The sequence below is a fragment of the Sebastes umbrosus genome, chromosome 24 (assembly GCF_015220745.1).
Source record: "Sebastes umbrosus isolate fSebUmb1 chromosome 24, fSebUmb1.pri, whole genome shotgun sequence".
NCBI classification, from domain to species: Eukaryota; Metazoa; Chordata; class Actinopteri; order Perciformes; family Sebastidae; genus Sebastes; species Sebastes umbrosus.
Window position 1 is genome coordinate 13,127,075 of NC_051292.1, and position 12,823 is coordinate 13,139,897.

At 41.2% G+C, this 12,823-nt stretch overlaps 3 protein-coding genes across 5 annotated transcripts in view; all 3 read right to left on the reverse strand.

Annotated features, from left to right (window-relative positions):
* anos1a (anosmin 1a) overlaps positions 1 to 12,823 on the reverse strand; it is a 115,573-nt gene that overhangs the window by 101,456 nt on the left and 1,294 nt on the right. Inside the window, exon 2 of the mRNA XM_037762257.1 lies at positions 8,938 to 8,985. Within this exon, the coding sequence (XP_037618185.1) occupies positions 8,938 to 8,985 (48 nt within the window). The remainder of the gene's footprint in view (positions 1 to 8,937; positions 8,986 to 12,823) is intronic.
* Positions 1 to 12,823, reverse strand: part of LOC119483833 — a 233,425-nt gene that overhangs the window by 19,612 nt on the left and 200,990 nt on the right. The window lies entirely within an intron of this gene.
* LOC119483763 (NACHT, LRR and PYD domains-containing protein 12-like) overlaps positions 1 to 12,823 on the reverse strand; it is a 542,841-nt gene that overhangs the window by 8,240 nt on the left and 521,778 nt on the right. The window lies entirely within an intron of this gene.

Sequence of the window (12,823 nt, forward strand, 5' to 3'; positions counted from 1 at the left end):
GGACTTCTTCATACTTCTAAGAACCTCCCTTTTTATTGTGTTCGGACCACGAACGGTCGTAGTTCTTCGAACGCCTTTTTGAGGAACTTTTTTTAGCTCCTATTTCAGAGTGGGTACTCTCCCAGTACAAGAGGAACCATGAGTGATGTAGTGATTGGTTCCAGACCGATGGTCAAGACGTAAGTTGATTGGTTGAACACATGAGCCAATGCAACACCGGCAAGCGCCACTTTTGACAACCCGAAGAAAACACGGAAAAATGGACAGCGAAGTCCAGGCTTTATTAAATGCGCCGGGGGAAATACAGTGCTATTTTCAGTGTTCCTATTGGCGAAAAAGGCCCTTGAAAGTATGTAGTTCTTGTGGGGAGCATCCCAGTATAGGCCGGGAGTCCTCAGAACACATCACTCCAATGTTAATGACCTTACACTGGCTGCCCATTGGTTTTAGGATTGATTTTAAGATTTTACAGCCCTTCATGGCCTTGCCCCAGAATATACATGCCTGAGGAACTCAGTATCTTGTTTTAAATCCCACTTAAAGACTTATCTATATCAAAAGGCTTTCCTATATATAGTATGTATAAGCTTTTCTTAACTACTGATTTGCACTGTACATTGTTCTTGTCGTTAAGAATAGGGTGCAGTGTAGTCCCATCCCATCGTTATCCCTCTTAGTCACTGATGGATTCTGATAATTGTAGTGTTTTATGTTTTTGTTTTCAATAATAGATAAACTAATATTATTATTACTTTATAACTGTTTGGTCCAAAAATGCATAATGACATGCTTTAAACTGTTTGAGACTGTGTAGCATACAGGACCTAAGGGACTGGGTTTCCGTATCTTCCTGTAGCATGTTGTGAAACGGATGTATGTAATTGTGTTTACGTTGTGTGTGGAGATGCAGAATAGTTGTCGGAAACTATGAATAAATTGGTGGAGAAGAGGCCTTCTCTAATACAGCTGCTCCACTTTACAGACAAAATAATACAAGTTATACAATATTTCTTCTTCCAAATCAGACCAGAACATCTGGTTAGTCACAGCTTACGTATAGGCCAGTTTTCCACTGCTTCTTATTGTGTAACAATCCAATTATTCCAAATTATGTTGTCAATAAAATACACATATTACGATATTGGTGTGAAAAGCAGTGTTTTAATTCCTGTCGGTGAATCCAATTCCAGACCAACAATTAAAACTCAATTGGTTTAGTGATTGGTTGAGGTGATTAAAAAAAAAAAAAAACGCGGAGCTCCAGGCAGCGCTGTGGTCAGATGTTGCTCCAGTTATCCAGTGTTTTCTGGACGGAGACACTCGGTGGAGGACTGGCAGGAGCGGACGTCCTGGAGGGAGTTATTAGCTGAGAAAGAAGTTTTAATTGCTCTGTTCACTGTGTGAACTGTTTTTCATTGTGTTCGTCTCCAACACGCCTGTTGTTCGCAGGAGAAACTGTGCAGAATATTTAATCAAACTTCAAAGTTTGTTGTGCACATAATAGTCCATGAACCAGAGCCCCAAAATTTGGCTGAATATTGATATATTTAAAAGGTCCAATGTCCCTAGTGTTGGGAAATGCATGATAGCATCGCAGCATTGTTGGCTTTCTATGTGCTATCACTCCTTTTTTTCATCCCATCAATACAATTCCTCCATGTTTTTTCACTATTTTACACATAGAGCCAGTATAAAAGAGGGTAACATACACAGAATAGCACATAGAATGCAACCATTGCTGCAATGCTATCTTGGATTTTCCAACACTAGGGACCTTTAAAAAAAAAAAAAAAAAAAAAAAAAAAAATCACTATGAGACCTGGTCAATAAATAAAAATTGATTGTTTGATGGTCCCTCCAAATTGGCACGACCAACCCCCTGGCTCATGGACTGTAAGCACTGAGGTCTCTGTGGTTATTATACAACAGTCTGGTGCTGGTTGCACAACATTTAGCCAGCAGATCTGCTCTGTGTAATTGTGTATTCACAGCAGCAACATGGCTCCAGTTTGAGACTTCAGATGGAGCAGATACCTGCAGCCTTCAGATGGCTATAAACAGTCACCATCTTTATTTCTGCCACGCTGGCATTAATACAGGAATACAACTTTTTTTCTGTGCACCAGCGGACTGGGATTTTCCTGAGGTCACTGTATTTCGTCAGCTGCACCAGTTTGGTATCTTGGTAACTCGCCAAGCGCCCCAGTGTGAAGGGTAGAGTGGCAGTGCCAATCCAGCGGCATCATTCTGGTGCCAAGAATGAGCGTGTCTGCTCCGAGCAAGGGCGACAGCTCAATGCACTTGTGTTCAATAATATTCTGGTCACTTCATTTGGTGAAGTCACACTCATATAAACCTCTCTAAAATCACACAGAACCCCTTTATTGTTTGGTGCGTCGTTCCACTTTAATTTTACGTTTTTAACTAGCTGTGACACTGCGTTCACCACACCAACATCAAGCCCCGACTGACTGCTGGTGTTGCTTTACCCATCGGACTGTTTCCCAATGTTCCCAAATCTCAGCTATAACTTTGGTGAGTACAATAATAAACGCAAGGTGCGATATATATATATATATATCATATATATTGTAGTTTCTTTTTTTAAGCAAGTAATTTTTTTCTGAACATCGGCTCTGTATTCTCAACTTCAGGATAATGCAAAAACATAGTGTCACTTAAGAAAAGATATCAAGTCTGAGAACTGACTCAGTCTACAGCAAAATCTATCTAAATGTTACTAACATAAGCTAATATTAGCCACAAACTACTGGTGATACCAGACAATGGGGTGCATTTATTGCATATAAATTCAACTTTTCCTTATAAGAGGGACAATGTGTTATTTTACAGTTGTCAATGTTACATTGCCTTGCTTTAACCCAACATATTAGAGTAGATTCCACAAATATAAGTTATAATTGTGATTATTATATGATTGTTTTAATTCGAGCTGTCAAAGTTAACACGACAATATTAACGCAAATTGGTTTTAACGCCACTACGCACTAACGCAACTTGTGATTTTTAATGAACCTCTTAAAAAAAACGACGGACCGCCTCAGTTTTAAAGCCAGAGTGAAGATACTGGCATCATATGAAACTAGAATACCTAATGTATCCATGGTAACCCTAATTAGCTTGTTGCGAAGGAGGTTAAATAACGCTCCAAACTTAACGCTAAATGTTGGCGAGGAAAAACTGTCATGGCCATTTTCAAAAGGGTCCCTTGACCTCTGACCTCCTGACATGTGAATGAAAATGGGTTCTCTAGGTACCCACAAGTCTCCCCTTTACAGACATATATTTTTTATGCTAAATGCAGTACCTGTGAAGGTTTCTGGACAATATCTGTCATTGTTTTGTGTTGCTAAATGATTTCCAGTAATACATATATACATACATTTACATTAAGCAGTATATTTGCCCACTCCCATGTTGATAAGAGTATTAAATACTTGACAAATCTCCATTTAAGATACATTTTGAACAGGTAAAAAATGTAAATTTGCAATTAATCGCCAATTTTAATTGATTGACAGCCCTAGTTTTGATGTTATCTGCCTAAAATGCTGCAGGTTTAGAGTGGAGAGGTTGGGTTGTCGCTGCCAAATGGACTACACAGTGTTGTTCATACAGCTCTTCCTGCTATACGATGAAGACTCCTTGAAGCATGTCTGATAGCCCTGTGCCAGCCCTGCCATCTCCCATCTCCCCACTCTGGTCTCCACAGGAGGACTTGTCCACTAATCCAGACTGACGTTCCCACTCTCGTGCCCGCGTCAGTTAGTTTTCCGCCCCATTTCAAGCTCAAATCAAGCATTTCATTCCACTACGCCGAAAAATACAGCTGACCGGGGGGAAACTTTGTGATGTGGTTGAGAGTGATTTGTGAAAGCACCTATAGTCCCCAACTGGTAGCGAAGACAACACAGATATTTTGTCTCGCTGCAGAATTTAGAACCAAATTGGAAACGGTTTGGGATCCAAGCTGTTTCTTTTAGGTCACAGGACGTGACTTGTGTTTTATTTGGCTGCAGTGTAAAACTGTGGTGTGTGTATGTGTGGTTGCACACCGCTCCTCCATGACCAACCGGAGATAATGGAGCGAACAACTTCTCTGCTGACCGTGCAAAATGCTGTTCTTGTCGGTGCTTCGGCGCCGTTTGATTCGCTGCCCGGGACAAACTCCTCGGAGAGGAAAACAGGCCCCCTGTTTGTCTCTGGCTTCCTTTTTTTTTTCGACAACTTCACACTGTCTTTGAACGTGTTCCAGACCTTTAAACATCCACAGACAAGACCTTGGCTTTTCCCAAGGAACAAACCGCATGCAAATTATTTCACAAGTGCTTTTGTACGTTTTGAAAATGTGAGCTGTGAGGAGGAGTGAAGGAAAGGGATGTGTGGCTCTCAGTCAGACATCACAACAAGGCTGTAGGGAGTATTGAAGTCCACTAATGGCTGCCAAGTGCTACTGAAAGAAGTCGTTACACCACGCTCAATGCCAATTGTCTAAGTTTTGCGCTAAGACACCAGCGTCAGTGAATACACGCGATGTCGCTCCGTGGCTCCGACGCTACAGTATAGTGCCATCTTTAAGCTCTTTTAAAGAGCTGAATTGAACTGGACTGTGTGGGAGTGTGTCACTAATCAACTCTGGCACTTGCAAATGGCTGTCTGCCTGGAGGAGATAGTGACAGAAGGATTAACAAGCACTCATTACCACCGGGGCCCGCGAGGACGACACGGGGCCAAAATGGTCACGAGCCAAAGTGATGGTGCTGTCTCACAGCAACAAGCTTCAACAAGCTTCTCATCAGGCCTCTCTGAGCTTCAGAGCTGGACAGGGATGTATCAATACTGGCATTGCCACATTACTGCAAAGTTAAGAGTCAAACACAAAACCCTGAGAGTGACGACAAAGTGTCCAGAAATACAATTATACCTTCTCTGCCCACGTATGGTTCATTGTTCATTTGTATCTAAAGTGTATATAATTTATATTCATTACTTTTATACAGTATTCCATCTATTCTATTTAACACTCAACCAGGGTTTTTGTTTTACATTCATGTCAATAAAACCAAAACAGTGAACCTTACGGGGTGTTCGTAGCTATACCCACGACAAGTAATACATTGTAAATTGTGTATATCCCACAAAATCAATTCATATGTAATCCATGTACGTGTGAACCAAGTATAAAGAGCAATGAACGCAGCATTAGGGAGGAGGTCGGAGTGGATTGGAGTGCGTCAAAAAAGACTTTAGCCCAGAAGACCGGCGTTCGTAACCCGTGTGAAACCAGAAGTCCATGTTGATTTATTTGTCATGTAACTTCCGTAGTTAAGTTCTATCACTTCCAGAGTTATTTTAACCTGAACCACGATCTTTTCCCGAACCTATGTAGGTTTCAATTCAATTCATTTTTATATAGCATCAAATCCAAGTTATCTCTGGACGCTTTTCTTATAGAGCAGGTCTAGACTCTATAATTTAGAGACCCAGCAAGAGATCCCCCATGAGCATTTTTACGCATTCTTATGCGACAGTGGCAAGAAAAAATTCCCCTTTTAGTTTTGTTGCCTAAACCTAACAAAGTCGATCTTCTCCGAAACCTAACTAAGTGGTTTTGTTGCCTAAACCTAACTAAGTCGATCTTTTCCTAAACCTAACTAAGTGGCTTTGTTGCCTAAACCTAACTAGGTTGTTTCCTGTGAAGATAGCAGTTTATTTTGAAAAGACTGGAGCAGAAATTGACATGTGAATCAGGTGTTGCTGGACATTAGGAATAACTTTTCTCACCTCACCTCTGACCCATAGCTACTACAACCACAGGTATTTTATTAAAACTACTTTGAAGTCCGAGATGACGCCCATTCATCTGAAACTGCTCAGTCAGCGCACGAGCACAAAAAGCTGTCCTGGTTTGCTTCCATGTTGTGCGACCCACTGCACATGCACATTAATTGTCTCTCTCTGGCCTCACCCTCATGTTCCCGCTCAGCCCATTGACTCTAGATTGGGTTGACGTTGCACACATAAAAAATAACTTCTAGCCTAAGAGCATCACTGGTGCTGCTGCTGCTGCTTTAACACTAACACTATGGGGACCATCAGAACCGGTATGTCCGACCACGTCAGGAATCCAAAGTGTTTAGAACTGATCCAAACAGCCACGTTGAAGGGCGGGGTGATTTTCAGATCTCCTGGAAGACATTCATATGCACTCGGTTGTTCACATGCAAAGTGACAGAAGTTGTTGTGTAACAAATGAAAACTGAGCTTGAGAGAGAAGGTCAAGCCCTGGCTCTTTTCTCACCTCCACACAGCTAGCAAATCACGACGCGAGTGGGGGTGTGAACGTTGGCTTGTCGGTTTCGGGATTTTACAAAAACTGATAGGACACAGTGCTTCGGTATAACGGGCTATTGGGACATTTTTCGGACTATAGCTCGGGATATTCCTCGACCTCAGCAACTAGTCTCTCCTCATCCATTCATGGATACAAACGAGACAGCAAGATAATAATGCCAGTTCGTATTTTTCAATGTTTTAAACTAAATTTCCTGCCAGATCGAACACATTCCAAAAGGGTTTAAAGTTTGCCCCATTCAAACATGCAGATAGTAGTGATTTGGATTAACTTAGCCTTGAAATAATACAAGCCAATGCTTGTTACTGAAAACAGATTAAACGTTATAAAAGTAGTTTATGCCTCCACAGCCAATCATGAGAATTCAAACCAGGATGATCAGCTGCAATGTCGACAAACGAACCACCCAAAATACAGGAGATTGTGTCCGATACAGCCCCGACCTCCGCAGCGGCGATGCTTCGGAGAGCACTCGTCATCGCAGAGCAGCTCCGACGGCGTTTACCACGTCCACATTTTAAAGCTCTGCTGTTGATGAAGAGCAAACAGACGATCAAGCTGCTCCAGAGTAAATTGCACGCAGCGATATCCTCAGAGGATTGCATCGATTTAACATCAGGCTGAAAGAGCCTCTCATTTCACAATTAACCACCATTAAACAGCAGTGTAATTTGGAGGACTCTCCAAACTAAAAGACACTAGAGGATAACACTGCTCTTATCTATGGAAGGAGTGCAGATAAAAAAACCTGAATGTCAGTCTGAGAACGCCGGAATAACTCACCTATAGTTAGTTTTATTATCAGAAACAAGGCGTTCCGCGGCTACATACGAACTATGACGCTCCAAATGTGTGATTAATTTGCTTTTACATATCTTAATTGATTGGCAGCTTTATGTATATTATAATATCATGAAGAGATATTACTAAAATGTTATATAATCATCGTGCATGTATGATCCGCCAATGAAACGCCAACCAAAATGTACTAATAAAATGCTGTATTTAACACGACAGTATGAAGCAGCTCTTTGGTATCGTGAGCTAATTCACGCCGACCATGAAACCCTTTCCTCCCTGTGATCATGCATTAAAAAGGCCTGAGTGATGTCTCACTTTAGAGGCTCTTAATAATGCAGCTGGGGAGATGTCTGATGCGCTAACATGTCATCACAATTACCCATCACTAGGATCGCGTGGTTAACAAAGAGAGAGGCTGCTAGGGCGCGTTAATATCTCCATAGCTCAACAAGGAGACGATATTCCTTGTGGTGGGGCTGTTAAATATCTATAGAAACGGGGCGATGTCCGCGCAGTGGATGTGAAATGAAATCATCTGAGCATAATTTCATGAAAGTTACCGGGGGGAAGTTTTATGATTTGAATGTAATATCATAAGAGCGTTGATGTATTAGCTGGGAAACTGGTGTGATGTATCGGACGTCAGAGGATAAAAAGGCAGGTTTGGTGATGAATGGTAGAGCTGAGGAATAGGTAATAACCACTACAGTACAGCAGCATGCATCAATACAGGTTTACACTTGCATACACACACACACAGAACAGTGTCACTGGTTTGCATGTGGAGTGATTTATTGCCGCACATACATGCACATCCAGGTGACACACACTCTGTGCACAGGTGGAGTGATTTATTACACTGGAAAACACCAGCGGTCCCACATGACTTCCTATCTTTAGACTGATCAGCTAAAGGGAACTGATGATATCAACATGCACATTGTGCTGTAGGCATGTTAAAGTGAAGAGCAGTGTATGGTCACGGCACCCTGGGGTGCCTTAAGGTTCTGGCAACATTTATTTCCATTTTTTAACTTTTAATATCGTCTCACAATATAACTAAATATGGCGACATGTGCATGAGTTACGTTTTTATATGACGTTTTCAAACATATCAAAGCAGAGAAAATAAGCAATAAATTCACCATATTAAAATCCTGTTAAAATGCAGTTATGCAGCAGTCAGAAATAGTGACTGTTGGAGCAAATGATGGAAAAAAAAAATAAATTCTGAGAGGATAGAACTTGAGCAGACTATATATATATAACTATATAACTAAAACTGTTAGGGAACGCGTCTCACAGCAGCAACAGACAGTGAAAGTGATCTACTGACTGTATACTGACATCATATCAGCAACATTACTACAGTTTCAATGTCTAGACATCTGTTGAATATGTCACAGATGTGAAAAAAGTAAAGATTTATTTTTAAATCAACACTTCCTGTTTCCATTTCAAAATAAAAGCCCTCAGGCATTTTTTTTTTCTGTGGACAAAATTCCTTCATTTGTTAACACGAGGCTTTTATTCTGAAATATATGTAGGACAGTGTTGTAGAACATGCAGTGACTTGAAGAGCTCCATGAATGAATATAGTATGGATATTTTGTGGACTATTACTATTATTTACAAATGAGCACACGCTTCTTAACCTTTCTCTGTCTAAAATAAATATAAATTACATTTATAATGAATTGAAATGACCTTTATGAATGATGCTGTGGTTGAAAAAAGTTTGTGAATCACTGGTTACCTACCTTTGCGCACTGTTTATGATTGTGACACCAGCCCAAGGATCCATTATTCTGAAGAGGAGAATAAAGAAGGAGACAAAGAGAGAACCACAAATGAGAAAGCCGGTCTCACTACATTAAGTGCTGAAGAATACATTTTAATGTCCTTTTTATAGGTTACAGTCACAGCTCACCGGCAGGCAATATAATTACAGTTTGTCAAGAGAACGTCACAGAGTTCACACTTTGTACAGCAAAACTGCTATTTTTCTGTATAAAGACAAATGACTGCTTTTCCTCTGCAGTTTGTGGGACTTGATGTCCTTCATGGCTCCCTGCTGAGAGCCTGAGGCTGTTAGCTGAAAAATAATGAGTGCAGATCCAGGATCACTGGTCAAGCCACATGAGACGGGAGTACAGTGGGTTTATTTTTTCAGTGGGACTCCAGAGGAGAACCGATGTCTAATCAGCACTCCTGTTCTCGGATCTCTTTGGGTTTGTTAAGTAAACACAGAACAGTGTATTCATAACCTAAACAGTATAACAAATATGGATAGACACAGCATGCATTTATACACAGTTTAGTCCGGTGCTATCGTAGCTCTGGCTGCCGGTCACAATAAATGTGAGCTTCCGTATTATTTTTTTTGGTCTTTTTACCAGATTTGTTGACAATAAGAAAACTATTGAATATTGTGAGCCCTATCTTGCTAGCCATTCACATAATATTGACACCAGAAGTCCATTGTACGGATTAAATATGCAATTGTGAGCTCAGTGTTTTGCATCTATTTTTTTCATTTTACAACTAATGACAGTATTGGAAGAACCACAATTACACATCAAAACAGGTGAAGGTTCCTATTCTCTGTGAACTGAGCTGCACTTCAGCAAATCATAACACTGAGCCCCAGTGGAGCTGCTCAGACTACATAGTGGTTGACCAGGCAGCTCCCAGCAGCAGTAATAACATGTAGGGATGAGTAAATGACTTGATTGGTGGTTGTAAAGATCACCAAACAGACCAAATGAACTAAAACAAGTAAATGTCACCAGACAGGCTCCTCCCGGTCTATTCCAACATGGCAGACCACTCTTAGCCTGAGGCGAGGCCGGCTTACCAACAAGGCCACACGGGCAGCGGCCCAGATCAATGCCCCCAGTGCACTGATTAGTCCGTGGCTATCTGATTAATTACAAATATATTTGGTAATGACGATGGGCATTTTTACCTATCATGTCCTGTCTTTTGACCCCATTTGAAAATGTAGTTTTAATGCCAATTTTTCTGTTGAAATTACACTTGCATGGTGTAAATTCTTTAATAATTTTGTGTTGCACACTTTTCTGAAAGCATTGATGATGTAAAAACAAGGTAAGTAAATGTGTACTTGCTTGAGGGACAATTAGACTGTATATAAGAAGTGGACGCAGCCACCGTGATGTCACCCATTGGTTTGTGGACTGCCGTTTTGGAGTCTCGAGTTTGGCATTTTGGCCGTCGCCATCTTGGTTTCTGCAACCAGAAGCGACGCAAGAGGGTGGAGCTAATGGTGCCTTCAAATGGGGTCGTATATGAACGCCCCCTCATGTGGTATTCACGACCTCGGAAGTGGAAAGTTTCTGAAATTTCAGTGTGTTTCATGTTGACAGAAAAGGCGGAAGTTATGGAAGTTCACTTTTTGGTGCATAATCAGTTAATATATTGTAATTTTAGCCGTATATTGTTTTTCTTGGTCAGTGGAAAATGTTGATATTCCCAGCGGCCTCATCTTTTTCCTTTGTCATTATGGCTTTGCATTTACTGTATTATGTCACCCACTTGCTTGCTTGCTAAATTGTTAGCCTCTGTGGCTTCTAGACGCCGACAGTAACGTTAACGTTGCCGTTGCCTGGCAGCGGTGTTCTCACGACTTAACCACTTGAACACCAAACATATCGTGTACACGACTTCACGTGTTGTAAACACGAGCTCACGAGTTTCATTTGAAGGCACCAAAAGTCAACGTGACGTCACCCATTGGTTTGTGGACTGCCGTTTTGGAGCCTCGAGTTCGGCAATTTGGCCGTGGCCATCTTGGTTTTTTGTAACCAGAAGTGACACGACAGGGTGGAGCTAAGTACAACCGAACACTGAATAAGACGTTTCTAGGCAACCAAAAAGGTTATAATTAACTTTCACGAACTGAAAACACACTGTGAAAGACGAAAACGCAGGCAAACTCCCAGACCGGACAACGCCGTGGTAGCGACCTGCCAATCACAAGGTAGCCCCGCCCTAAAGCATACTCTGCTTTATGGTCTATTTGACTCTAAATGGGACCATAATTCACTAAATGAACATCATTGAAGACTTGAAACTAGAGATTGAGACCATAAACTCATGTTTACAATGTTTACTGAGGTAATAAATCAAATCAAATGCCTTTGTGCTGCTGCAACAACCGGATCAGTAAAGCTTTATCTCATCTTGATATCGTGATTGGTGTCATCCCTGAAAAGCCTGATGGGAGCATCATGTGTAGACCTAAAAACAGCACACATTGCAAACAATAAAAGTGAAGGTGCAACATAAATGTAGATTAAAATGGTGACTTGGGTACCGCTAGAAACTGACACAGCTCAACAACGGCTGTAACACAATAAATACCCATAAACCACTGCATGTTCCAGACCCCCGGTTCAGCTGGACCCCTGAATCATTCATACTGTACTGGTCACAACATTTTTATGAATGGACCAAAGCAATAAAATATAGCATCAACAGAGTCATATTGTTCCTGATTACCCCAGTCTGGCCTGACCCAGACATCCCCCAGCCCCCATCATCCCACCCACGTCCACGAGGAGGTCAATGTGAGTGTGTTTCACACTCCAGCAGCCAATGATTTGACATCAGCGCTGCACAAAACCATCAGTGACTCGCTTGGCCTGAATGCTGGGCACTGTTAGACCGAGAATGGATGAGTGATGCTTTAGATGTCTGAGGAGTTAAGTGAAGACGTGGAGCTAAAGCCTGCAGTCTACTTCTTGGTTTAGGGAGATAAAAGGAAAGGAATATCAAGACAGCACCGCAGGCATTCATGGTTTAGTCTGATGTGTCCTGGTTGTGGACTGGACCGTCATTCGGTGCACTCATGATTGCTCTAAGTGAGTGTACAGGAAGAGATAGTTACTGACAGAGGGGGGGATCTGTATGAATAATATAATCAGGATAACAAGCCTCTGCTCGCATCCCTGTTGGTCAAAAGGGTCGCAGGGATTTGAATATTATTTATATTTTTTTAATAATAACACAGAATAAGAAAGTTATTGTGGTCTTTTTATTTACCTGGTGGAGATCCTTAGTTCAAGTTCAAACTGCTGCTATGGGGCAAGTAGGTAGCTCGTCCAATCATTACATTCGGGACAAATTATTGGATGGGTTTATTACAGTCAAGACCGCTGCCACCCCTAGCTTTAACAAAGGCTTATGTCTGAAATTATTTAAAGGTCCCATATTGTAAAAAGTGAGATTTTCATGTCTTTTATATTATAAAGCAGTTTTAAGTACTATATAAATACTGTTAAACTATCAAAACGCTCAATATACGGAGAAATACACATATTCAGAAATTGCGCGTTTGAAACAAGCCGTTAAGATTTCTGTCCATTTGTGATGTCACAAATCTAAAATATTAAGACCATTACAAGGTTTTCAATGTAAACATTCTAATTGTGCTCCCAGTTTATTTCCTGTTGTAGTGTATGTAAACAACATCAGCTGACAGGAAGTAAACATGGACCCAAACTGTTGCCTAGCAACCCAATACCGTTGCAATTCCAATGAAATGCACTAAAACGGAGCGTTACAATCAGAGGGTGAACGCAGGAATATTCAGGCAGACAGTATGAGGAAAATAATGTGTTT